Source organism: Paralichthys olivaceus, chromosome 14, assembly GCF_024713975.1.
Source record: "Paralichthys olivaceus isolate ysfri-2021 chromosome 14, ASM2471397v2, whole genome shotgun sequence".
Taxonomy (NCBI): Eukaryota; Metazoa; Chordata; class Actinopteri; order Pleuronectiformes; family Paralichthyidae; genus Paralichthys; species Paralichthys olivaceus.
The window spans coordinates 13,397,854-13,424,520 of NC_091106.1; the positions used below are offsets into that span (position 1 = coordinate 13,397,854).

A 26,667-nucleotide genomic window follows, 5' to 3' on the forward strand; every position below is an offset into this window, starting at 1 on the left:
TGCGTAAATGGATAAAAATATTATAGAAAGCGAAACAAATCGTGCTTTTAGTAAACTGGCGCTGTTTGGTACCTCAGAAAGTCCAGCCAGCCGTCTTTGATGATCGAGGGGTCCAGCTGCAGAGAGAGGAAGTTGTCGTTGAGGACTCGGATCGGACTGCGGGTGTTGACATCCAGGAGAACCAGCGTCCTCTCCATGAAGCCCGGCCGTTTCCCGCCGGCTGCAGGTCTCTGATACGTGGAGGAGGAGGATGAAGAAGAGTAGGAGGAAGAAAGCACCGACTGCACCATCAAAGTAGCCAAAGATGCCAGCCACATGGAGGACCAGGGGGACGCGCACGGTGGAGATTTGGGCATCTTTTTAGAGTGGAGAGTAGAAGGATCGCTGTGCGTAATGATGATTAATTACGAGAAGAAGATTGAAAAATCCCAACTAAACAAACCTCGCTGCCGTAAAGTTCGATGGTGGATCTTTACCTCGGTCTCATCGATCTGCGCCTGTCTTCCTGTCTGCTTGTCTCACCCTCTCTCTGCCCCCCGCCCCCTCTATGTATTTTTTGGGAGCTGCTCACAAGAGCGCACGCCCCGAACCAGCCTTCCCGGCTGTGAGAGCCAGAAGCTGGCAGGAGGAGAGGAGTCAGCACCGCCCCTCCAAGGTTCTTTGAGGTATGAGTCCAAACATCTCCAGCGAAGGTTTCTCAGCTCGTGTGGCTAAAAATACCACCTTAGAGGTGAGGCTGTGATATCGTGGGGAAAAAAACAAAACTATTGTCGTTTTCTGGTTAAATAATTCTTAATATTTTTTTTCAAACATGGTGAAATGGTACAATAATAAAAATATAATTTGTAGAAAAGCTCAGTTGATATTAACCTGTTTTTAGGACACCGTGATGATTGTGAAAATATGATTTCTGGCTTGAAAAAGGAGAATACCATGTTGCTGACACACCAGTTATTCATTTAGAAAATCTATAAAATCTATAAAAAATGATAATATTATCTTACATTCAATGAAAAACATGATTAAAGGTAAAAATACAAAACTTAAAATGTAAAAAAGTAACTGGTGGACATGTTTGTGGTGCTTTCAAACGCTGCGTAAAGGCCTGACCGGGGATGGGGGTATGGGGTAAAACTTGCTTTAGAACAGATTTAACCATTGTACATTAATTTCGACGGCATAATTTGAAATCCACATAATATTTAGATCACCGACTGACGGTTACCGTGGCACCATTTTAACTCTGCGCATTGTAAATCAAGTGTTCCAACAGAAAACGTGTGTTTTAGACCCACAACTATCCCCGGGCTAGAATAACTGCTTCAAAACAAGAAAAGAAACTTGTCAACTGAATGTTAATCAAGTTTTTTGACAAACAACAAATTTATTCCACCATATTCTTAAGACTGGTGACATTTGGAAATCGCAACATTAACATTTTTGTCCCCTTTTCAAAAACGTTCAAAAGCAATTTGAAGTTCCCACACATGGAACTCACCTATAAACTCTTTATATGACCTTTTTCCCCAGATGCTCTCTGGCACAGTCGAGAGAGAAACGCACCAAACAAAATGCAGTGTGTTGTGATTTTTTTTCAAAGTTTAAACTCGATCTGGCTGAGGTTGTGATCGTTCAAGGTAACTGCTGCCTCACAGATGAGCCGCATATACGACATGTGAATAAAATGTACAACGTGTTAAGCCCGGTTGAAGTTTTCCATTCCGGCCCAGAGGAAAAAGAAAACAGCTCAGGAGTATACGTCAAACCGCAACAATTTCCAGGGTGTGAACATTACGCGCTTTTACGCACGGAGGATTTCCATTAAAAGCTTTGAGATAATCCAGCAGGATGTGTTGAGAATAACGCATCTGTGAAGATTCTTCTGCACATGAAGAGTTTGGACGGTCAGGGTCACTCTTGAGTGTCACATACACTTTTGTTGTCATACAAAGATGCAGCCGATATGTACAGTATCTTGGAATCGTGCATTAACTTTAACAAGCATTGGATAATTAACTTTATTTTATTATGGTCTTTTATATCCTGTTGGAAGCAGAGGCCTTTACAGTGGATCAGCAGAAAACCGAACATCGACCCTCGACATCATAATTAACATGTGGTTTCAATAGAAGCAAACTTCTTGTTTTCAGTAGAAAGTTATTTAAGTATCTAAGGACTAAATGTGGAATTAGCTCCTAAATGTTAAACTGTGTTGTGGGACATTAGCACGTCATAGGTATAATTATTGGGGATGTTTTTCTCAGCAAAGTAAACAGAAACTTTACCCTAACAAAACACCAGTGTAGTTCTGTAATGTTTCAGGAGGAAATTAAATGTTTATCTGTGTGATTATGTAGGTTTAGATTGTCTCTATCGACCGTTGTACTTTATTCTATGTACAGTTTCGTTTACTGTGAAAGCTGCAGCAGCTTTGTATGGATGACCTCACTTAGTGATCGACAATAGAGGAGGAAACAATGCACTTACAGCTTTTTATTGTTTTTGGACAGTTTTTAGAATCCCATTAAAATCAAATAAAAAACAATGATGCTTCACACACTCTGTGGGTGAACTGCATCAAAACAACAGGGAAATAAACACACGTAAGGCCCATTTAACTTTAAAATCATAACTTTGTTCTTTAGGTTCAGGCAGTCATTTAGGTATATTTTAATGATTTAAAAGTGGATTTCTTAAGAAAATGACTCAGTCTATGGTGAAATCATGGGCTCTGCTGCTTTTACTGTAGTTGAACTTTAAACATTTTGTTTAGCAAAAATATTAATATTGTTCTAATTGAATCTTGAATAGAATCTGGTGTTTATTGTTCGATTTTACATGAGAAACACCCATATTGTAGTATTTATTTTATAAAGCCTCAATTGGGCAGTGAAGTAATAGTAGCATGTTATCACCGTGACATTATGTTGTGGACGTCTATTAAGTACTGGTCATGGTATCAGTGGGACCAGGTGAGCTTTTAATACACGATTCATTTAGCAGAACATCCCATAATAATGTTTTTTTTAAAACATCCTGGAGTTTGAGTGAGGTTTAGGACAAACACGGAAATGATTTGTTGAGGATCATAAAATAATTTTTACACGGAAATGAACTATTGAAGTTCTTAGGTTTTATTCGGTCACTTTTTATTCAACCCACATGTTTAGTATTTACATTCTGTCAGAGTTGGGGGGGGGGGCACTTTTTAAAAGTTGCCTCTATATTTTTAAACCCTTTAATTGAAAAACTATTTCCATAAGAAATACTTTTATTTGTCTTATAGAAACCGGTTGTGATGGAGCAGTGACGCACTAATTCTTATTTCACTGCTGATCCTGGGGATCTGGATGGTTTTGTGTTTGTGCGTAAAGTGTTTTTCTCGCAGTTTTATTGCGGATGTGTGGCTGATGGGAAGCAGAAAGCGGCTTTCACTGTTTAACACTTGCCACGACTCTACTTCAGTTTCACACCTCGAGACAAACCAACACACTGCGGCTCCAGGAATGATACTAACAGTTATTATCATAATTATTGTTACTTTTATTATTATATAATTATATTATTATCATAATTATTACTAGTAGTAGTAGTATTTCTGACCTTTCTGCATAATGAATTTTTTTTGTATAATTAACATTTGCACTTCATCTGTGTTGGCCCTATCAATAGCAGGAACTTGTGTAATACATTCCATGAGGTATAAAAGTTGAATGTGACAGTTTTTTCCTTTTCAAGCTGCGTTATGAACATTTATTCTTCTCAAAATAAAATTAAATATCACAATTCATCTGTCCAGGGACGTGAATGCAGAAACAGATGGAGTTTATTTTTTTCTAGTTTCATATATGAAAGATAAATACATCTTGCACACATCAGCCCGTGTGTTATATAATAAATCTGAAGTTTGTAAAGTTTGTACCAGGATAAGTTTCAACAGGGCAGGCTGAACTGAAGCAGGGGATAACACTGCCATCTAGTGGAGCCATTGAAGCAGTGTAGTATGTGAGGAATACTGCAGATTCCCAAACATCGATCACTCAGAACATGAGATCTGAAGAAAATTATAGACTTCCATAAAATGATATTTGTGCTAATGCTTTACATTTGCGTATTTTCATCATTTCTGTTTTGTTTGTTGCCTAATTATCATTTTAGATTTTGGAGAAACGTGAGTTTGGTAGTGGACTGTAGGTGTTGGGGGTTTGATCCCGGACGTTTCACATTAATCATTCATGATTGGGCATTTCCTGCTTTCTATTTTTAGAAAGGCAGAAAGCAAATAAGGAGCTACGTCACGGGTGTCTCATTGAATACCCCCCCCCCCCCCTCTCTCTCTCTCTCTGTGTGTGTATCATACCCACTCTTCTTCGTGGATATGGCCACCCAGCTGCTCCATCTATCCCATTCGCAGACCACGTGACCCATTTCTCCCGCATCCTTCACTGGTTCATTCAGCATGATGGCTGCGGATGCTGCGGATGCTCTCCGCCGCATCCTGCATCCGCGCCGGCTCTCCATCCTCTTCATCGCCGTCACCCTCTCCTCTCCGCCGGCCCCGACGCAAGCGCTGCTCGGCGTCCGGCCGGAGGACACCCAGAGCGGAGAGCTGTCCGTGCAGGACGGGATGCTGAGGGCGACCGAGGGCACCCGCTTCATGCTGAGGGTTTACTACTCTGCAGCATCCGCAGAGCATCCAAACAGCCTGAACATCACCGGCAGACCCGACAGCGCACCCGCCGCTCCGTGGATCGCGTTTATAGAGGAGCCAGGCGGGGACAGCAGCGCGGACGCGGAGAGGAGGCTGCGCTCCAGAGGGAACCCGTGTGAGGAGGAGAATGCCCGGAGCTCTGATATCGAGCTGCTTGGTTCTTTCAGATCAACATTAAGTCACAACTCAGTTCTGGTGGAGCTGCTCGCTAAAGACCTGCGCAGAGGAGAGGTGATCAAACACTACTCCATGTGCGCCTTCGATGGAGTGAAATGGGAACATTTCAGCACCAAAGACTTCTGGTTGGCGGTGGTGGAGAGACCCCCGGAGGCAGATGTGTGGCTCCAGGCGGGTGTCTCGGTGCTCCTGTTGGCGCTGTCAGCACTCTGCAGCGGTCTGAACATCAGCATGCTGGCTCTGGACCCCGTGGAGCTGCGGGTCCTGCAGAACAGTGGCACAGAGAAGGAGCAGAAATACGCGCGGAAAATAGAGTCAGTGCGTAAACATGGTAACTACATCCTGTGCACTGTGGTGCTGGGCAACGTGCTCACAAACACATGCTTTGTGGTGTGGATGTGCCAGATTTTAGGAATGACTGCTCTCTCAACTGCCTTCTGCACTTTGGGAATCTTCTTCATTGGAGAGATTTTACCTCACTCCTTAGCGTCCAGGCACAGCCTCGCCATCGCCTCCAAGACCCTCTGCGCGACCCGTCTGCTGATGCTGCTCTTCTTCCCCATCGCCTACCCGGTCTCCAAGATCCTGGACATCATGCTGCACCAAGAGATCAGCAGCTTCTACACCAGGGAGAAGCTGGTGGCCATGCTGCGCGTCACGGACCCGTACCACGACCTGGTCAAGGAGGAGCTCAACATCATCCAGGGAGCGCTGGAGCTGAGGACCAAGACGGTGGAGGACGTGCTGACGCCGCTGTCCGACTGCTACATGCTGTCGTCGGACGCCGTGCTGGACTTCTGCACCATGTCCGACGTGATGCAGAGCGGCTTCACGAGGATCCCGGTCTACGAGAACGACAGGTCCAACATCGTGGACATCCTGTTTGTGAAAGACTTGGCCTTCGTGGACCCTGACGACTGCACCCCTCTGAAGACCATCAACCAGTTCTACAAGCACCCCATGCACTGCGTGTTCAACGACACCAAACTGGATGTGATGCTGGAGGAATTCAAAAGAGGTGAGTCCATTTCCATTCGTGACCTCTGATAAACTGCTTCAAAGAGGTGTCATGTGATATGGTGCAGGCTCAAGGTTTCCTCCTGAGAGTCTATTGAAGACTTCAGTGGAGAAGTCATCCCTCCATTGACACGCAGTTGGCCTAAACCTCTGAGGACCATATGTGAAATCTGATATAGTGTCACACAGTGATCCTGGTTCAAGCAGAGGTTAGAGGCTACAATGGAGCAGGATGGGGTTAGGCCAGCTTAAGAATTTATGTAGTGAAAGTCATTTTCCCAGGACAACAACTCTGTGAACTTCATCTAACCCCCATCTCCCCTTTCTTAATTCAACCGGCTGAGTTGGCCTTCAGCAGAGGGAGAACACTTTACTCTGATAAGCATCGCTGCTGATAAGTGCGTTCACAGTGTAACTGTCTCTCATACACATGCAGCGATAGCATCTGTTCACTACTGAGCAGAAAGTGTGCTGCCTCTCTCCAGGGACTCCATTCAGTCTGCATGATAACACTGAGTGGGATTCTGAATTCATGCTCTGTATAAAGCCAAACAGCTCAAACTGCTCCTGTGACAGCACCACATGTTAAAGTAGAGACATACTGTGACACACCGAAGCTGCTGGATCAAAGGTTACGTAAAGATTTGACATTGGTCGATGCTGCGGAGGATTAAGATGTAAATCTGTTTCACTGACAAAGGAGTGTTAGTGTCAGTGTTTCTCCAGTCAGTGTGTGAGAGATGGCACACATGAGGCTGGATCATGAGTTGGATTACCACTCACAGATCAGGGGGGTCTTCAAATTGTCCAGCATTGTGACTGATAGCTTTGTGGTCCATGAGCTCATGTTTTGAAAATAAAGGGGGAAAGGTCGCGTCAGGCGTCACCTTTAGATTATTTGTGGACACCTAATTGTCAGCCTGTGGTGACTTTGAACATTCTTCCTCTCAGTGGGTCGTTGCCATCCAAGCCTGCAGAGCGATCCATAAAAAATTCAGCTCCGACCTTTTTCCCTCCTTTCCACTTGGCTCTCATGGATTAAAGGCTCCTGCTGCCCAGGAAGCCATGGCTGGAAGCTGTGAGGATGCCTCACTGAGAAGGGTGACGGCCAGGGGTGAGGTCAGTGTTGGAGCAGAGGAGGCAAATGTCATCAGTAACTGTGAACATGCTGTGCAGTGGGAAAGTATATGGCAAGCTATGCTCTGTAATTTATGCACTTATGCTTTCATGGTATGACAGTTTTATGAGAAAACTAAATCTGGTGCAAATGTTTTACTCTGTTAGGATGAGACGTTCCATCATTTTCTTATGTAAAAGTGGCTCAAGTAATACACCACTACAAAAACTCTCCAATTCAAGTAAAAGTCATGCATGGTTACATTTATTTGAAGAATTATTTACGAGAATGGCACTAACCTCTGTTAAGACTCAAAAGTTCTGTTAAATTCAGTCAATCTGCACTAAATTATACAAACTCATTATTGATTTGAAATTGATTTGTTGATCAAGTTGGAGCCATTACATACACTGTTAGACAAGTTAACTGAATGCAATGTACTGCAAATGTTATTAACCGGTTATATATATATAATCTAAATCTAGGAGTGAGATAAATGCTGTGGAGTAAAAAATACAATATTTGTAGAAGTATAAAGTACAAGGACAAAGAGTTCTACATGTTTTAGGTTAATTTCCACCAGTGCGTACAACTCTGCTAAAAATATTGATACAGTAAGAAATAAACATACATACTTTTATGCACATCATAGATAGCAGCCATTATTATTTTAGAGACTAAATGTGTGCATGGATTGTTGTGTCTGTTAGACAGGAGGAAAAAAGAGCTGCTGCAGTGATATAAACAATGCATGAGTTCAGCGTAGGGTACTGTATGTACAATATGGCTGCAAATATGCAGAAAACACAGACAGCAAACAAACACAATCATATGCATATGTATTATGACTGATCTAAATCAAACACACGGAGCGCAAACATGAGCTGGAGGAGCCTGGGAAAGTGGCGGAGTTGAGACATTTGAAAAAGGAACATCCATGGCCGACCCAGTTTTGCCCCGGGCCTGTGTGTCTGCATGTGTGAGTCTGTTAAGTGAGTGTGCGTGTGTCTGCGTGTGTGTGTGTGTGTGTGTGTGTGTGTGTGCGTGCGTGTGTGTGTGTGTGCATGCGTGTGTGTGTGTGCATGTGTGTGTGCATGCGTGTGTGTGTGTGTGTGTGTGTGTGTGTGTGTGAGTGTGTGTGTCTGTGCTCTTCTGGAAGAGTGTTATGTAACATAAAAATGATGTAATGCAGTGCCCGGGCACATTAGCAGCTGAGGGCACATCCACCTCTGACTCACCTGAGCTCTTCAGACAAGCTGACCTGAGAAAAACCCTCGTCCATCTCAGCCAATCTCACACAGCCACAGTCTCATGTTTGGAGATGGCCGTCAGTCAGTCAATCAGGATTTTTTTTCCCTCCCCTTGTTGCAGTGGATTAAAGCTTTTGATCCATTTTATCCCTTGGCGGTGATCCCCCCCTAAATCGGCCCGTCTCATATGAGCTGCTGATTTTGTTCGAAGGGAGGACAGAGGCTGTTTATATGTTTCTGCTGAAATCTGCATCCTGACGTCATACATGTGGTTAGATAACTTATTTTGTCAGCGAGGTAGTGACGTAAGAAAAGCAAGAATTTATCTTAATGAATAACACTTGATTTTTTGAAAATAAAATCATCTACATGCAACACAGCCAGTTCCTGCTGTAGCAAGTGGAATGGTCTCGGCCATTGTGACTGTTTTCCTGTGATGTTTAGTGGCGACGTTGATTTCCTGTCACATTTGCTTTATCGTCTCGTTCCACAGACGCTGCTGGCGAGTTGTGTGTCATCGTATCTGGCAGGCGCGCCATGTTCACCCAAACACTGACTTGAGTGGGAACAGGGTCAGCTCATGGATGTGTAAAGTGTGTGTGTGTGTGTGTGTGTGTGTGTGTGTGTGTGTGTGTGTGTGTGTGTGTGTGGTGTGTGGATGACATGCGTGTACAGTATGTGTCGCTGCAGGGCTGGCAGCAGCATGGGCAGTGTATGCAGCAGATGCAGGCATCCCCAGACCGATGGTGTAATGGCAGTGTTTACGTAATGGGCCAAGACTCCCACTGTCAAAGTGTCTCCAGACTAATCCCCCAATGTCCACTTACTTTTTCATCTAAGTCTCTCACACACACGGAAAATAATTGCATATTCAAGCCCCGAGACGGACCCTTTCCTGTGTTTATAGCACGTCAGCTCCTGTTGGTGTATTAATGCTGATTTTCATCTTGACTGCACTGTTCCAATTGGAGGCTGTCGACTTATTTTTATTCAGTGACGTTGCCTCTACCTCTGCCTCTCCACCCAATGATTAGCAGGGGCTCATATTTTGAAAACACTTGAACTCACCCTTTCTGCTTTGTCGTGCAGGTAAATCCCACCTGGCCGTGGTGCAGAGGGTGAACAGCGAGGGCGAGGGAGACCCCTTCTACGAGATGATTGGCATCGTCACCCTGGAGGACGTCATCGAGGAAATCATCAAGTCTGAGATTGTGGACGAGACGGACCTGTACAGTAAGTACAAAGTGAAAAACATGCTGATTATGAAACTGTGAGGTTTTAAAGTGACCGTTGATGTGAATCAATTTATTTTTTCCAGCTCCCATGCTGAATAGATTTTCCCTCAGTTCGTCACAGCTGCTGACAGTTTTTTCTGCTCTGGGTCCGAAACATCACTAGGAAATTCAACAGAACATTATTAGGGATGTTATAGTAGAATTAGTACATTGGAATTTAAAGTCTTTCTTCTCTTCTGTTTCTCATTAAACTATTGATCCCTCCATCCCACCCCTGCTGTTCCTTCCTAATGCATAATTAAATCATGTGAATAAATGTCCCAGTCTCACAGATAATCACCATAATCCGCTCATCTTTAATTGGCTGGAAGGAAAGACTCTCCACAGAGCAGAACTCAAATGCCAATACCCATTTCATTTCACTTCTAATCTGCTCGACACTTTCTTGCCACAGACTGAATTTCACTATTTACATTTAGGGGAAAAAATCATGTGCTTTTATTAACTTTTAATTATATGCTTCTAAAAAAAACCTGCTCCCAGAAGAAAGTGACATATAATTCTATTGTGTGCTGCAGTTTTAATTACATGCAGATTTTGTGGAGCTCCCTCTGTCATAGGTGCACGTGTGTGTGTGTGTGTGTGTGTGTGTGTGTGTGTGTGTGTGTGTGTGTGTGTGTGTGTGTGTGTGTGTGTGTGTGTGTGTGTGTGTGTGTGTGTGTGTGTGTGTGTGTGTGGCTGCATGTGCATAATTATGAGCGTGTATAGTTAATATATTTATACCAAATTGGGAGCTAATCTTTCCAGACTTTGCACTTCAGGCATTTATAGCACCATCTGTTCCTGCTGCAGCTATGATGCATTTAATACTATATAGTGTATTAATCATAGACTGTATATAAAGAGGTATTAATACACATAATCTAATCTGTAGAGAATAAATCTGTTTTTCAATGAGAGCTGTAAATATCTGTAACTAAAATCACATCCATCTGTGGTGTTTGTTAGCATGATGCATAAAAAGCTGCAGTGACTAATAAGATCAGTGAGATGTCAAAGTCAATGCTAATTCCTTGTAGTGCATGAGTAAACTGTATTTATGTGGATTATCTCATAAACCAAATGAATGAAAGAGAAACACTTTTCCCTCACTCGGCTGCTATCAGAGCATAAATGTGTTCACCGTGTGTTCACAGCTGATAATAGGAACAAAAGACGAGTGTCCAACCACGAGAGGAAGCCACAGGATTTCTCCATCTTCAAACTGGCAGAAAATGAGCTGAAGGTGAAGGTCTCGCCGCAGCTGCTGCTCGCAACGCACCGCTTCTTGGCCACAGGTAGCATTGCATGTGTGTGTTCATGCACGTGTGTGTGCATTGTATGCAGATTACATGTGAACATTGTATCGCAGGATAGAACAAGGATAAGGACACATAACAGGGACCTTGGTGTTCTTTCTCTCACTCTTGTTTTTGTGCGCGTGCACTCGTGTCTACATGAATCCGTCTTGCAGAGGTGGAGCCCTTCAGGCCGTGTCACCTGTCAGAGAAGATCTTGCTGCGTCTCATTAAACATCCCAGCGTTGTGCAGGAGCTCAAGTTCAACCCCAAGAACAAGCACGCTCCTCAACACTACCTCTTCCAGAGAAACAAACCCGTGGACTACTTTGTCCTCATCCTGCAGGTGAACCGACAAAAAGGGAGCGAAGCTGTGTTTGGTATTGTTATAGTTATTATAAGTGTTATTTCCTGTGTGGGAAGCTCCATTAGACGAGTAATCAATTCAGAACTGACATCATGAGGCTCAGACCTTTATGTGTAAATGGCTTTGTTAATGTTACAGGGGCGGGTGGAGGTGGAGATCGGAAAGGAGGCTCTCCGCTTTGAAAATGGAGCTTTTTCCTATTACGGCATGCCAGCACTCATTCCACCCCTGCCTATCAGTAAGTAAGCATGCACATGAAGCGATATGGCTCAATAAGTCTGGGGCACTCACATTGAGCATGATGGTGATGATGACGACAATAACAGGGAGAGATCTGCTCATAAAGCTAATGCAATACAGGTGCTGGACGTGTTTTTACAGTCTGAATCCCTGCCAGTGTTTGTGCAGCATCACTCTGCTGCAGCAGCAGCAGCAGCAGCCGTGGGAAGTAAGTAATTAAAAGAAGTGATTTCAGAGAATTTCCCAGTGGAAGGACATGACCTGCACAGGATTATATGAAATCCAGCTAAGACTGCAGAACAAGTCTGTCTCTCTCTCTCCCCCTCTCATGTGTGATGTTTTAGATTAATCTAAAGCTATTTGGAAGACCCCATTAAAAATCCCTTCGTGTGTCCTTACAGGATACTGAAAGTACTCATCAGCAACATCTCAAAAGAGGTGTTTTTTACTGCTTTGAAAAATCTCTCTCTCTGAGTCGTTGCTTTACAATGGACTTGACAAGAGCAGCATTTCTCACCAAGCATTAGCAGCCAGTGCTCGGGGAATGGAAATGATCTTCTCCTGTATGTCTAACACCATCACCCAACTTAGTCGATACTAATTTTATGTATGTTCACTGGAAATCTCTCTTTTCCCTCCTCTCTCTTTTTATTTGTTGTGTCTCTAAAAGCACGGTGCTATAAAGAATGAGATTATATTGTTACCAGTGTGAGGAGAGGGTCTGTCAATGAGCTGCTTGTGTTGAAATAGGACATTTCTGTGTGAATAAATAGGCAAGTAGAGACAACATTAACTCAAACTTTATAAACCCTTGGAGAAACACTTCTAAGTAGTTTAAATGTTGTAACATGATCATTCTCATTTTATAAAGATACTTTCTATACTTACATTTTGATGGATTTGCAGTGAAAGGTGATGCACATCTGTTTCCTTCCCATGATAGAAGAGCTGCAGTGTAACATGTAACTGCTTCACTCCTGTGAGCTGAACAGAATATTGTCTTCTGCTGTGTCCAGGTCACAGGTACAGTTCCCGCGGCAGTGGTCTGAACCAATCAGATTCATTACTGAGTGGAAGCAGTGTGGGTCAGCTGACCACAGGAGGAGGGATCTACTTACCAGACTACTCTGTTCGACAGCTAACGGACCTGCAGATCATCAAGGTCACACACATAAATGTCTACATGTACACGAAACATAGAGAAAAAGCATCATGCTGTGATGATGTATATAACTAGACTGACACTCAGTACAGTGGATATCTCTGCCGAGGCCCGACAGCCTCCTTATGAATCCACATGTCAATTCAATGGATCAGGATTTTTATTTGGATCTGCACCAGATTGCACACACTCATAAATATCGTTCTCCTGGGTCATGCTTCATGCCTCAAAATATCATTGAAATCAGTTTGGTAGCTTTTGAGTAATCCTGCGAACAAACAAACAACTATCAAACCATAACGACCGTGGCGGAGGTAATTTCGCTACAATTAAATATATAATTTCCTGGTTGCTGAAGGGAACATTTGAGAGCACAAATAAAAACAACTGCAGCTCTCACAGTTAAATCTTCAAAATTCCCCAAAATGCAAACTCTTCCTCTGCTGCAGCGTTTCCCTTTGAAATGTCTCAATCCCCCTTTCTGACTGAACGCAGACATCCTGTCTCTCTCTCTCCCTCCATACTCCCTCTTTCCTCTAATCACTGCGGGTAATTGTGCTCCAATTGAACCATGAATATTTTAGCTTCAAATGACGGATGTGCCCTCCCACTTCACCTCTCACCATTACAGTCCAGGTTTCCTGCTCGTCCACACGTACTGCAATTGTGTACAGTAATCAGCCGTCCACATGCAGATCTGATGCTCATGTTGAAGAGTTGCTTTCTGTTTCGCCACAGATCACCAGGAACCACTACCAGAACGCCCTGATGGCCACCAGGATGGACAGTTCCCCTCAGACACCGGACCCATTGGATCCTGATGCCAAAGGGAGGCCTCCGGGCCCAGAGGCTCGCTCGCACAGCATCGCCCTCCCTCTCACACACACGCACACTCGGATGGGGCTGGCTCGCCTTGCACATCTCCATCCCCATGGCGCCCTGCGCAACACATCCCAGCTCAATGAAAGAAACCGTATCGTGCGTAAGTAGAGAGGCTTAATAACAGTACAGCTATTATAGAAACTCTGCATTGGAAGTTTTAAATGTTTTCTCTTGATAAATTGGGAAATGGTTAATATGATTTCGTAATAGATAGAAACTCACTCAAAATAATGATGCTCAAACAGTGTATAGTTTACCCAGTTCTTCCTATCCATTAGCATCATCTGTCAAAATTTACTTTCATATTTCCATAAGCCCTTTGCTCAGCATAAGAATTGCTAAGAGCAGTACAGCACTTAACCTGCAAGCTACACCAAGTCCCTGAAATTTAAATGACAATCCAGCTCCATGAGGCTCAATATGAGGTTTCTTTTGAAAAAGAGGAAAGAGGAGGCTCAAAGAATCAAACACACTGATTCATGGGCCGAGAACCTGTCTGACAGGACCAATACATGATTGACCTAAAGATATGCTACTTCAGTAAAAAAGAATTCTGCAAAAAGCCCAAAAGTACAGTGGCCCTGAGAGCTCAAGTTAAGGAAACGTGCAAATAGACACAACACATGGAAATGGAGAAAATATTATCAACTTGTCAACACGTGTGACATAAGAAATATGCTCTACAAATACCCACAACACACCAACCAATATATACATAAGTATATAATACTAACAAGACTGCCAAATACTCACAACACAACTGAATTGTTTTCTGTATTTATATGTATTTTCTTAAGTTGCAGTGCTTTGAGCTCTCAGGGCCACCTAACCAAAGACTAATACCAACCTTTTAAAAACAGAAGATAAAAATCATGAGAAAAAATTAAAAAATGTTGAATAATTAATCAAAGTTCACACACGATGATGTCCCTCAGGTCACTGTTCGAAGATAAGCTCTTATATACACAATTAAATTAAATAATAAAGAGCACAAAAGACAAATAGCTTTCATAGTTTTCCACTATATTTAAGATTTCTGCAAAGAAATAATCCTATATTTTTGAACACAGACTGTGGCTCATTCACACAAAACTGGTGCAAATGTGGCATCAACCTATCAGTACTGGTTTCAAGGCTTAAAGGATTTCCTTCATACCATCTGTCTTACACTGATTGTAACATGCAACCTACTTTGTGTATGTTTGTCTTACTGACATTAAGGAAATTCATTGGACAGATGTTTCTGTTGGTTGTCAATGGAAAAGTGTCAGGTCATAAACTGCAGATTGAACCTGTTGAGCCTCCTCCATTGGTTGTAGTCCAGTATTACTTGGATTTGAAACCTCGTATTTTTAACGTATTAACTGTTTACCACTGAAACATTTGACACTGACTGATAAACAGTAAGCTCTCTACCTCCCTCTATAGGCAGAGCTACAAACCAGTCGCTGTTATGTGGCTAGTTGCAGCTGGATTAGAGCTGATTGGTCTAATTCTCTCCTCACAGGCAGTAAATCTGATGGGATGAGGAGTCCCAACGATACCGTGTTCCTCCGCATGGATGAGATTCCCTACATTCACGAGGACAGACCGGAAAGTTATGGAGAGGATGGTGAGTGCTGATCCAGAGTCCATGACTAAGGACTAAAAAATCAATTTAGTCATAATTCAATGATTTAATCACAAAAGTACATAAACGTGCTTGTAGTCTAATTCTGCCCACTCTCGAAATAAAGAATCTCAGGAACCTAAGAGGATAAAGAAAACAAAACAATGAGCGATTAATTTGTAACTGAATTCTCAGTTTTAAATATATTGATGTGACAACTTTTCTTCGTGCTCCGTACCTACATCACTATAGGTCTGTTTTTGTCATTTCCGCTGTATCCCCTCCATCTTGTTCTTATCTCTTTTCAGATGTGCCTGCTGAGTCTCAGCCATCCACCTCTCCCCTCATCAGTTCTCTGTCACTGTCCAGCTCCGAGGAGACCATCGGAAAGAGACTCTTGCGTAAACTGAGTGAGTGAGACATTTGTCGCAACACTGACGCATTGCCAGCGCACCACCACCCACACACATACCGTCAGATGTGTCCAAACTTTCCAGTCAGGCATAGCACCAGCAGCAGGTGTATCTTAGCAACAGGTGATGTGTCATGTCCCTCAGCTGCGAAACCTGCAGAGCGGATTCTCTAGATGCAGCCGTCCTTGTTACTCAGAGACGATGTGACTAATCTATTTCTATTCATTCTTCTGAGGACTTTTTGTGCAGCAGATCTTATTGAGGTGGTTTGAGCAAGGTGGCTTTAGTTCAGAGTAAAGCAAATATAAAGAGAGAAAACTGCTACAGTTTCCAGCAGGTAATTAACCTGTGATGACCTGAATTGCAGCATCTTCTCCGTTCCTAGGTAACAAAAGGAGGAAAAAGTCTCGGGACGGAGAGAAGAGTTTGGAGGAGGGCTCAGAGAAACCACCAGTGACGAGCTAGCACAGCGGCACAGAGGAAGAGGGATAAAGCCCACATCTTTCTCCTCGTCATCCACCTCAGTAAATAACTGCCCCTCTGTAGACTCCCTCCACGACTCTCAGGAGACTGAGCCATCCTTATCCTTTCTGCTGTAGACACCGATAATTCTCAGGTCCCCACTGACACACACTCTGTCCCACCTCTCACCCTTGATGATTACTTGGACGTATTGGATTTAACAAGCCTTACTCTGGACTGCACGGATCCTAGCAGGTTTTATTCACATGTTTTGTAGTTAATGGGGCAAACAGTGTCCACCTCACCTTTTTAATGGTTGTTCTATTCATAAACATTTAATCATCTTCATTCATGACATATGTGTTACTGAAACTGATTCATAGCTTGTAATTTTATTTAAGGAGATCAAGCTCATCATGGTCTTTAGAGACAGCTTTTACTTGAACAATGAATACACAAGTATTGATAATGTGTCATTATGGGGAAGTTCCCAAATACTGAAAATGTTGTTTGCACAGGGAACTGTCCTAACTTTGCCACGAGGCTGCCACTGACTGCCAACACAATCCGAGACACGCATCAGCCTCCCGGCAAGAGCACAATTTTTTACACCCGGTTAAAAGAACACAGTTATTCTTAAAAAGCCATAAATGAATTCACAGCTTGAATGACTTCCTTTTTGTGCACTGACCTTTCTGCAAGTGTAGAGAGGAATGCACAATCCTGAAAAAGAAAAAACAACAGAATTTCTTAATTGATTTTTATACAAGTGCCAGAATTACTTCAAGTAATATTTCAGATAGCAATATAAGTCATCGCACATGCTGTAAAATGCTTGAATTCATCACCACAATACCACATACTTAAGTTTTCAGGACCTAACTGCAGACATAATTGCACACACACACGAGACGCCTGGAAAACAACAAGGGCTGGGAGAGACTAAAATAACTCAGAGCAGGGAGCTGGTCCAACAGAAAACTTTTCAGAAGCACAAGGGAACACCGGGGGAAACAGAACAGACAAACTGACGAAGAGGAGTCAGAGCTCTGAGGCTCAAACACACAGGGGAGGAAGGGATAATTGGGCACAGGTGGAACACTACAAGGTGGGGCGTATAGTCTCAAAAGAGAGAGAAAAATAGACAAAGACAGGAAGTTAAACATCCAATAAACACAAGATAAGATATCAAAATACAGGAAATAAAAAGGGTTAGTCTAAAATTCCAAAGAATCACTTTAGAAGTCCCTGTAGGGACAGATCATGACACATACATGAATCTTTCTAAACTTAAATGCATGTTATTAATTTACTTTCTCTCTGTTGTCCTATTAAAACTCACCTTTCTCTAGATGTGGCTGTATGGTCACAGCCTCAGTGTTCACGTCGCCACATTTTCCCTTCATGTTATCACATATTTAAAGAAATCTTTAGCCTCTGTTAATGGCACATCATCCCACCGATAGACAATTTCATTTCTTACCATTAGCTACTACGTTTCTATGTAGTTTGTCTCTCATGGGGTCTGTCATTAAGCTGTGTACACTATTTTAAAATAAGCTATGGGGTTTAGGGACTTGGGTGCAACTCAATGAGTGTTCTTGAAGAAGAGTAGTTGCTATACTTGCATGTTTGTTAACGCTGCTTCTTACCTTACACTATTCCCCCTGTAGAAACATGTGCATGCTTATATAAGAGGATGCATGAGTAGGATGATACTGATCTGCACTGATGTCTCCCCACAGAGGTTCAGTGTGTGACATACTGAAATCTTACACTATACCGTAGATATTAAAATGAGGTCCAGAGACTGGAGGTTTAACTTAGAGTTGAGAAAAAAAGCAGAGCTACATAAAGTGTTTTTTATAATAATAATGTTTTAACTGGTACTACTAACCATCGACTGTATATAAAGATTTATAACGGGTTTCCCCTTAGGATCCAGAAATGAAGCCAAATTGTCTCAGATACGATGGCGCCATCTTGTGCCTAAGGTGACATCTGGAGCCAGAGTCTGATGGTGCCATGGTAGCGAGGTCCCACCGGTACATGCACTCGACCAATTACAAGTCCTAAAACATTAGCTTGTTTGTATGATTTTATGATCAAATAAGTAATTTAAACCGAACATACTGGTAAAATGAGCACATACACTAGTGTGATAAGAACTGCAGTACATAACAGAAACCATCTGTGAGAAAAAAGTATTTGACGTGTACTTTGACCTCTTAGTTAGGTCCATGTCCCATCCACTAACCTGGAGGAGGTGGGGAGTTTTTGACTATACTGCAGCCAGCCAGCCACCAGGGGGCAATCAGGACTCTCTGGCTTCACTTCTGGGGAGCCGTCATCGCATCCATCTCTATATACAGTCTATGCTATTAACACACAAGGGTGGGGGCTTTAGGGGGAAGTGAGGTCAAAGGAAACTAGGAACTGAGGAGGCCATGAACGCTGCTCACTGAGGGAACTTTAAAGCCATTCTTATAGAAAAGAAAAAGTGCAATAATAACCTGATTGGTTAGATCTTTAATAATAAAGTGATAATGTGATTGTTTCTAACTGGTGAATCTTCAGGCACAAGTTGGACTGTGCTTCTCTGCATTGTGAAATCTTGGCAGGTACTCTGCTCCAGAGATCAGACAGAAGTACGTACGAAAGAGGAAAGCAATATGACGCACGCTGACGTCAAGCCACCACCTCCTCTCAAACACACACACACTCACAGGTGGTGTTTGGGGACACTCAGCGATAGAATTCATTCTGCCTGGTGAGGCTGTGGAAGTACAAAGGAGACTGCACTGCTAAGCTATTCACATTGAGCTGTCTGTATACACTGAACACACAGGCGGAGGTCTACTGATGTGACCACTGACTCAGAGCCAGGAGGATTTGTGTGAATCAGAAACTGTCGCAGCTTTCACAGATTTTGCTGGTTTACACTGATTTATATTCATAGCTGCAAGAACTGTTTGTACAGGATAAACCGGCAAAGTCACATTTTGTAAGGTAAAAATTATATAAGTTGCCCAAAGATATAAAGGGAAAGACCATATGCTCGGCACAAGGGGAAAATGAATTATTAATAAATTAACTGAACTACTATTTGTGAACTTTTTGTTTCTGTTTCTGTATTTGTCTATTTCAAAGTACATTGTGTCTTTCAAAGGGTCACTCACTACAAATTATTTGTACAGAGGCTTGTGAGGGCTGCTGCATCGATACAAACCTTATCCTTAAACCCATATAGACTCCAAAATATATGAGAACAATACAAACACTATTAATAGTTTTTATTAGAGTAGTTAAAATGTCATTTGAACTTCTGAAGTGGACATTTTCAGATTCTGGTCACTTTCTAAACAGTCTGACTGCTGCAGATTGTGTACTGAGAACTGCACAGCGTACAATAGCAAACTGGTTGATCATGAGTGTGTTTGTGCAATTGACTCGAGTCTTACATAATAGTTCAGACGATCACTGTGCAAACTAACAACAACTCAACGTTCAACCGGCAGCAAAAAAACACTGAGATGACTTTCAGGGCAGTTCAGTGCCACATAATACAAACACTGCATTAATAATGATTAGAAGTGAGGAAATTAGTGGAGGACAGTATCATTATTAAATTTCAAGTTTAAAATATCTTCCTGAGCAGCTCTTATTCACATTTCATCGAGCAATAAACATAATACAGCTACTTCATTCATGACAGAGGTGGCAAACGCTTCCTTATCACAGCTCCATTGGGTCAGTTTGGTCATGCTAACAGCTAATAGCTGTTATATTGTTACTTATGCAGGCTATTCCTGCAAGCTAATTGGAAATGTGTGGTTAACACTTGGAATGGATGAATGGATAGTATGACATTCAACATTTTTAGACAGGAGAGTCAGCACTAAGATAATCGTAACACAGTCACAGATGTAACGCTCTTGTCCTAGTAATGAACATAATCATTAAAAGGAATAATTAGATGAGAGGATCAATATTTAAACCACCTTCTCTGTTTTCAGCAGAGACGTAGGTCCTGGGTGTGTTTAGTCTAGCTTAGCACAAACACTGAAGAGAAGAGGGACACGGAGACAATGAGCTGTCTGTATATTTGTGCAAATGAGATGTTTGCTCCAGGAAGTCTACTGGATACAAGCACAGTCCCTGGCATGAGGACGGCTCTGGACAAAGTGCTTGGAAATGTGGGTAATGTAGTCTTCTACTGGACCTTGGTGACGGCCTCGTGGATGGACTCGGCCACGTAGTTGATGTTCTTGCTGGTCAAACCACACATGTTGATGCGACCGCTGGCCATTAAGTAGACATGTTTCTCCTTCACCATATATTCCACTTGTTTGGCTGCAAGAAAAAAACATAAAGAACCAGATTTAATTATCTTGATAAGTAATGTGATAGTTTAGAGATCCTGTCGAGATCTCTGTGCGTATCAAATATCTTGTGTTGCATTATGAACAAATGCTTTAACTTCTGCACAATGAATCCATACAACGTCTGAGATATGCAATACCTGGGTTATTTGTTTACAGCTTTTTCACTTCCACTGAAATTTAAACATTTATCGAGACTAGACCTTCAGGGTGCGGCCGAGTTCAGCACTTTTTGTGTAACTGTAGAAATATGAAGCACTGATTACTGTTCTCATTTCTATGGGGATGTGTGTGTGGTGGGTTTGTTTGTGAGAGATAAAACATTTTCTGTGTATATGGTCTTTGCACTCACTGTTGAGGCCAGTGAAGCTGAACATGCCAATCTGCTCTGTGATGTGGTCCCACGTCCCTGGTGTCCCCAAAGCCTGGAGCTTAGCTTTCAGCTGAGCCCTCATCAACAAGACCCTGTCAGCCATGGTCTTCACATTGCCCTTCCTGGAGTCAAAGACGTAGAAACAAGTCAGTACCCGTCAGAAAAAACACTTTATATCAACACTTCCTGATTCTTTAGGTATATATTGTGCCGACCATTCAGTGAAGAGCTCAGGTGAGTTTAATGTGACAGCAACAATGCGTGCTCCCTGAGACGGGGGGTTGGACCACGTGGTCCTGACGATCTTCTCCATCTGGGACAGAACTCGCTTCAGGCTGTCTGCATCATGGGCCACGATGGTCAGGTTACCCACACGCTCATCTGATGGGACAAACATATCACATTTAAAACCATGTTGTAGCATGTACTTTACCTGTAGATGGCGACATTGATTAATCTTAATCTCATGTAGTCTAGAGTCTAAATTGCTGCTCAGAACTGCTGGCCTGTGTGAAGCTGCTATGATTAAACAGCCCCCCTCTGGACAATCTACAACTTGCTAAATTAAAATCTTTGAATATATTTATTATATCTTTTCACATAAAGACTTCTCTTCAGTTACATGCAATGTTGTAATTGGCCAAACAAGCAGCATCTTGTGGCTTCTATGTCAAGTTCAACAATGAAAAAGCAAGTAAACTATAGTTTTCTGGGTTTTCTCTGCACAATAATCTAAATTCAAGGCTTAGCTTTTATTCTGATTTGAAAATTAGGCCATATAAAGCAGCTCATAGCTTTCATTCTGTTTAACAACCAAGAATGTCACTCTTGATCAAACTTTTACAAGCACACGATGCACAACACAACACACGCCCGGGTCACTCACTGTAGAGGCCAAAGTTCTTGGAGAAAGACTGAGCGCAGAACATTTCAAAGCCCATGGAGACAAAGTAGCGAATCGCCCAGGCATCTTTCTCCAGGCTGCCTGAGGCGAATCCCTGATAAGCTGAGTCAAAGAACACAAACAGCTTCCTCCTCTGGAAAAGAACAAGATCAAACCATCATCACCCTGTGATCGACACTGAGTGTGCTTCAACTGACACTTGTGTTAGTAGTGGGACAAGAGAGCAGACATTGTGAGTGTGTGTAATATACCATCATAACTTCAGCGATCTGCATCCATTGCTCCTGTGTGGGGTCTGTGCCAGTTGGATTATGTGCACAGGCGTGCAGGACAAAGATAGACTGTTGTGGACAACTCTGTAGGAAACAGACGAGAAGAAGAGGTGCTGTGAACTCCTTTTGACCAAAGATAATTACACGAGTCCTTATCACACAGCTCTTACCTCTAAGTCACCAAGGAAACCAGCCAAATCTAGGCCCCTCTTCTCTGCATCCCAGTACTTGTATGGACGAACGTCCTCAAAGCCAGCATTGGCAAATACAGCATTATGATTTTCTGAAACAAGGATCACAATGTTCTCTCATTTTACTGTATATATTTGCTAAGAATAAAATGTTGAATATTGTTTTGTGAATGTTTCTGACATCTGAACTGATTAATAAACCACTATGCTGACATCAAACTCTAAAGTCTGTGGTGAGTCTAAAGATCAAAGTCCTTGAGTAAGGAGACTTTCTAGGAAGCATGTTAATTTCAACTCTGTGCTACGACACTGTGTGTTTGTGTTTGCGTGGACGTACCCCAGGTAGGTGCGGACACATAGACGGGTGTTTTGGTGTTGTTGCTTCCGTTGTGGAAACGCCTGAGAAACTCAGCACCCATCTTCAGAGCACCTGTGCCGCCCAGACACTGGACAGCTCCCACCTGGCAGTGACGGACACAGACAGTAAGTATAAATGTGAATATGTGAAAAACTATAACATCTTATGGTCTTATGGTCACACGAACCCTGTTCTCCTGGATGGCAGGGCTGTCGTCTCCCAGTGCAATCTTGGAGGCAGCAGATCTGAACTCAGGAAGGCCCAAAATGGGGAGGTACTCGTGGTTTAGCGTTGCATCCTGCACAATGAGGTTTTCCACTTTTTTCACCACTGGTAAAACCCATGGCTTGCACTCATCTGTCCTGTAGGCTGAAAGGAAAAATGAAGGCAAACAAAAACATTTCACTTAGTCTCCATTAGTTTAGAGACACATACAGCCAACAGTGTATCTCACATATCTGAGCCTTGTCATGATATTGTAACAGACACGAATTGTCACCTGTCTGTTTTAACCAGTTGAACTCTAGTCACCACCTGATAATGACTGTGGAAACACAATAACCTTTATACCTTCAGAACAAAGAGCAACATATTGCTTCACAGCTCACTAATAGATCTCAGGCAATTATCAACGTAGAACTAATAGAACAAGGCTGACAACTTACACATAGACTGTTCTACCAAATATTTTCTAGGTTGATCGAACAAATTATTTAGTGTATGAAGTGTACAAAAGAGACAACTACGGATCACAAGATTGTAAATCCTCATGTGAAGGATTAAAAAACCCACAGATATTTACTCTATTGTCGAATAAAACTGAGAGAAGTATCCTGACACTAAGAGGTTGATACTAGCAAATCGAAATTTAAGTATTTCCACAATTCGTAATGAAGCGAAACAGCTGCTGGTTAATTTTCTGTAAACCTAATCATCAGTAAGGGACAATTTAATCAGCTTTAGATCTTTTACTGTCTTTATTATTTACTTGAATAGAGACCGTGTAGAAGGGAAGGGGAGAGGCTGCTGTGGTCAGGACACGTGGTGCACGCTCTACCAGGTGAGCAGATATGATAGATGTAGCTCAAGATATTGAGCGGCCTACATTTCCAAGTTTCCCCTGAGCCGACGACCATCTGCAGTGTAGTGTACTGTACAGCGAGAAGCGGATTACCAGACCTCAGCCTTCCAAACTAATCATGGGACTCAGGTAGCCTCATCCTCCTAATGCAAGCAACAAGGATTACTACGTCCAGTGAGACTAACACAGAAATGTGTTGTATCGAGGACTGAAATATGGAATTTGCTTGCTTGAGAAGAGAAGCAGGACTAATCCACACATAATTAAACTCCTGTCAGTAGCTTGCTCTTGCACCAATGAGGGGGCAGTAATCCAATCACCTCTCTGGTCCACAGCAGAGCAGGTCAATGTAGAGCAGAGGGAGAAAGAGAGGAGAGCAGCGAGGACAGGATCAGAGATGAGTGCTCTGTGTATTACACTGTTACATAACAATCAAACATTGACAAGGAGCTGCTCTGCTTTGAATGGATCAATGTTATTTACAATCGATAGGTTCTGATGAAAGAGTTAATGCTTCACTTCACAATCTCCCTGTCAGTCGAGAAATAACATTACAATCAAAGTGCACGACTGCAACTGTTACATCATAATAAACCTGCATTATAAAGACATCCTCTCCCTCTGGACAGATTACAGCGCTGACCACCGACTATAACCTGAATTTAAGACTTTAAGTTCTATCTAAATGTTATGGAGTCACACTTGTACATTAACACCATCTTCAAAATAAAACGTGCAACTATCTGCATAAACACACTGACAGCTTCGTCAGCTGGACGGCTGCTCGCTCCAGGGGTTCACCGACTCACCTCCCACTCCCAGGTTCACCTTGTCCGGACACTGGTCGTTGTTGAAATCCTGCGTCAGCTTGAACACAGCCACGGGGGCCGCTTGAGGAACCTCGCTGAACAGCGACATGACTGGAGTTAGTTTCACCGGAGGCTGTGGAGGAGTTGGCGGACAAGAGAGGCGCAGTGACCGGGAGAGAGGAGAGGAGAGGAGCCGCTGCTCCAGGGTCTGAGAGGAGGTGAAGTGGGCATGAACAGATCCACCAATAGAAATGCAGATCCGTGTGTGTCCAGCCAATCAGCGAGCTGCTCCCGGTCAGGTCAAAGTTAAAGAGAGTTCGACCAATGAAGTGACGTGTAGCTTGAGGGGATTTCATTGCAATAAAAGATTTGGCCACAAGATGGTGCCACAACCCTGCTAACGAAGTTTCTTTAGTTTTCTGTCTTCCATGCATTACGTTACATTACGTTACATTATGCTATATTATATTATATTACTTTATATATAATATTATATTTCATTATACTACATTACAATATATTGCATTGTATTACATTACATTACACTAAATTATACTTCATTACATACATTACATTATACAGTATTATACTATAGTACAATATATTACATTACATTATATTAAATAACATTATTTATAAATAGTTGTTCATATAAAACAATTTATATAAAATAATAAACAGTTACTCACAGACAGGATTAAGTCTCTTTAACAGTTGAAGCTCTGTTTCAGAATGCCAGGCCACACATCCCACCATGTTTGACAATGTTTGAACACTGCCTGAACAGATACTACGCTTGGCCCCCACACTGTTTAACTCTATGTGGATGAATTAATGCAAGGATCTTTATCTGTTTTTTCGAGGGCTTTGGCTGAGCCATATCTTAAATGATCCAGCTCCTCTGCTTCTTCCCCTGCAGCTGTCGGCAGGAGCAGGGCTAGTTGATGAATGAAGGCCACTTCAACCTGCTCCCCATCCACCATGAGCAAAACTGTGTTAGGAAGCTTTTCAGCTGCACTGGAGGCAGAGCTCAGTGTGTTTGAGGCCTCAGTGATCAGTCCAGATGTTTCTGTCTGCTGAAGAAGAAGCGGCTGTTGCACAAACTAGTGACGTGGTTAAACACAGAGATGGAGGGAAGCATTAAGACAGTGTCAACTTCTAATAAAGGATAAACAAGTGGCTTTTAGTTGGGTGGTGAAATGTGATTCACAGAATTTACTCAGTGCAGTACTTCATTTACTTAATAATAATTCTGAGGTACTTGACTTGGATATTTCCATTATATCAGCTTTACAGCTCCCCTACATTTTCCAGGAAAATGCAGCTTTTACTGCAGCACATGCATTTAGCAGCCGTAGTCACTATCAGAATAGTTACTGAGTCACAGTTTATTATAATACATTAATTATAATATATGCATTGCGGCTACAGAGTATAAAGCAGTTAAAATTGGTTTGACTTATCTAGATAAAACAGTAGAATACTTATTATAGATAAACGTGGCAGTAACAATAAACTTCTTTAAACTATAAAATAATACAATCAAATGAAATGGGCAGTTTTTCATTACAAGTTAGTTACTGATAAGTCCTATTTACTCTTAATTAAACTTAATCAGTAATGAAGCTGTTGACTTTGTATAGCTTTACATATAGTGACGGTGGAATGCATTAAAGCAGTCCCACCTTAAATTAATGCATATTTCTTAAATGATTTATGAGTTGTAGTTAAGGCCTTTATGGATGTTTAATACTTACCTAAAAACATGTCACCTTAAAAAATAAATGCGATCCGCTCAGTGTCCTGTCATTTGCGTGTTTGACTTTCACTGTGCAGAATGATTTATGTGCACGGTTCGACACTGGACGTTTTTTTTCACATTCATCTTCTGAAAGGGCAAAGTTTCTCTGTTCTCTCGTTAAACCTTATTGTAACATGTGTACACATATGTCTAGTTCACAGCCTCCAGTCAAACAGGAGACATATTGTGTCCAGCAGTTACATTTCTAAAACGGGCAAAATGTTCACAGGCTTTAAAAAATATATGAATCAATCACAAATTCTTATTCCAAGCAGCATATTTTCATGGGTTTTAAAACATGACTTGAGGAGATCTTTAACAGTTTATGGATCTGTCTTAACACTGTGATTATTCCTAATGTTTCTGTCATATTAAAACAAGGCAATTGCATGACCCGACCAAGTGTATTTGGTTAAGGTAGTTAAAAAGTGATCAATATTTCTTACTCTCAGTCAAATAATGTCATGGGGCTTAGAGTTAGTAATGGCTAATGAAACATGTCACGTCTCATTGTGAT

General features: G+C 42.2%; 3 protein-coding genes across 4 annotated transcripts in view; 1 reads left to right on the forward strand and 2 right to left on the reverse strand.

Annotated features, from left to right (window-relative positions):
- Nucleotides 1-656, reverse strand: part of hpse2 (heparanase 2) — a 53,453-nt gene extending 52,797 nt beyond the window's left edge. The window contains exons 1-2 of one of the 2 annotated variants that reach the window (XM_069539054.1): nucleotides 443-656; nucleotides 73-356 (exon numbers count right to left, since the gene is read on the reverse strand). In XM_069539054.1, coding sequence (XP_069395155.1) covers nucleotides 73-356 — 284 coding nt within the window. In that variant the 5' untranslated portion in view covers nucleotides 443-656. Of the gene's footprint in view, nucleotides 1-72 lie in introns of both variants that reach the window. The other variant, XM_069539053.1, reaches the window with a different exon arrangement.
- A 3,697-nt stretch (nucleotides 657-4,353) lies between these two features.
- LOC109643229 (metal transporter CNNM1) lies at nucleotides 4,354-19,084 on the forward strand. The gene is made up of 10 exons (XM_020108268.2): nucleotides 4,354-5,906; nucleotides 9,362-9,505; nucleotides 10,704-10,844; nucleotides 11,021-11,190; nucleotides 11,350-11,449; nucleotides 12,468-12,613; nucleotides 13,352-13,595; nucleotides 15,003-15,107; nucleotides 15,413-15,514; nucleotides 15,903-19,084. The coding sequence occupies exons 1-10, from the start codon at nucleotides 4,460-4,462 to the stop codon at nucleotides 15,980-15,982; spliced, it is 2,679 nt and encodes an 892-aa protein (XP_019963827.2). The 5' UTR covers nucleotides 4,354-4,459; the 3' UTR covers nucleotides 15,983-19,084.
- A 173-nt stretch (nucleotides 19,085-19,257) lies between these two features.
- got1 (glutamic-oxaloacetic transaminase 1, soluble) lies at nucleotides 19,258-24,571 on the reverse strand. The gene is made up of 9 exons (XM_020108269.2): nucleotides 24,350-24,571; nucleotides 22,647-22,828; nucleotides 22,439-22,562; nucleotides 22,081-22,193; nucleotides 21,890-21,994; nucleotides 21,621-21,771; nucleotides 20,950-21,115; nucleotides 20,714-20,856; nucleotides 19,258-20,332 (listed from the first exon to the last, which is right to left on the reverse strand). Exons 1-9 carry the CDS (start codon nucleotides 24,456-24,458, stop codon nucleotides 20,193-20,195), a joined length of 1,233 nt encoding a protein of 410 aa, XP_019963828.2. The 5' UTR covers nucleotides 24,459-24,571; the 3' UTR covers nucleotides 19,258-20,192.
- Nucleotides 24,572-26,667: the final 2,096 nt, after the last annotated feature.

Excerpts from the sequence above, each read along its gene's own strand:
- LOC109643229 (XM_020108268.2), top strand. The coding sequence starts at position 4,460 with ATGATGGCTGCGGATGCTGCGGATGCTCTCCGCCGCATCCTGCATCCG. Across the intron at positions 5,907-9,361 it reads GCTGGAGGAATTCAAAAGAG|GTAAATCCCACCTGGCCGTG; the intron begins GTGAGTCCATTT and ends TTTGTCGTGCAG. Across the intron at positions 11,450-12,467 it reads CATTCCACCCCTGCCTATCA|GTCACAGGTACAGTTCCCGC; the intron begins GTAAGTAAGCAT and ends TGCTGTGTCCAG.
- got1 (XM_020108269.2), bottom strand. The coding sequence starts at position 24,458 with ATGTCGCTGTTCAGCGAGGTTCCTCAAGCGGCCCCCGTGGCTGTGTTC. Across the intron at positions 21,772-21,889 it reads AGATCGCTGAAGTTATGATG|AGGAGGAAGCTGTTTGTGTT; the intron begins GTATATTACACA and ends GTTCTTTTCCAG. Across the intron at positions 20,857-20,949 it reads CCTGAGCTCTTCACTGAATG|GAAGGGCAATGTGAAGACCA; the intron begins GTCGGCACAATA and ends CTTTGACTCCAG.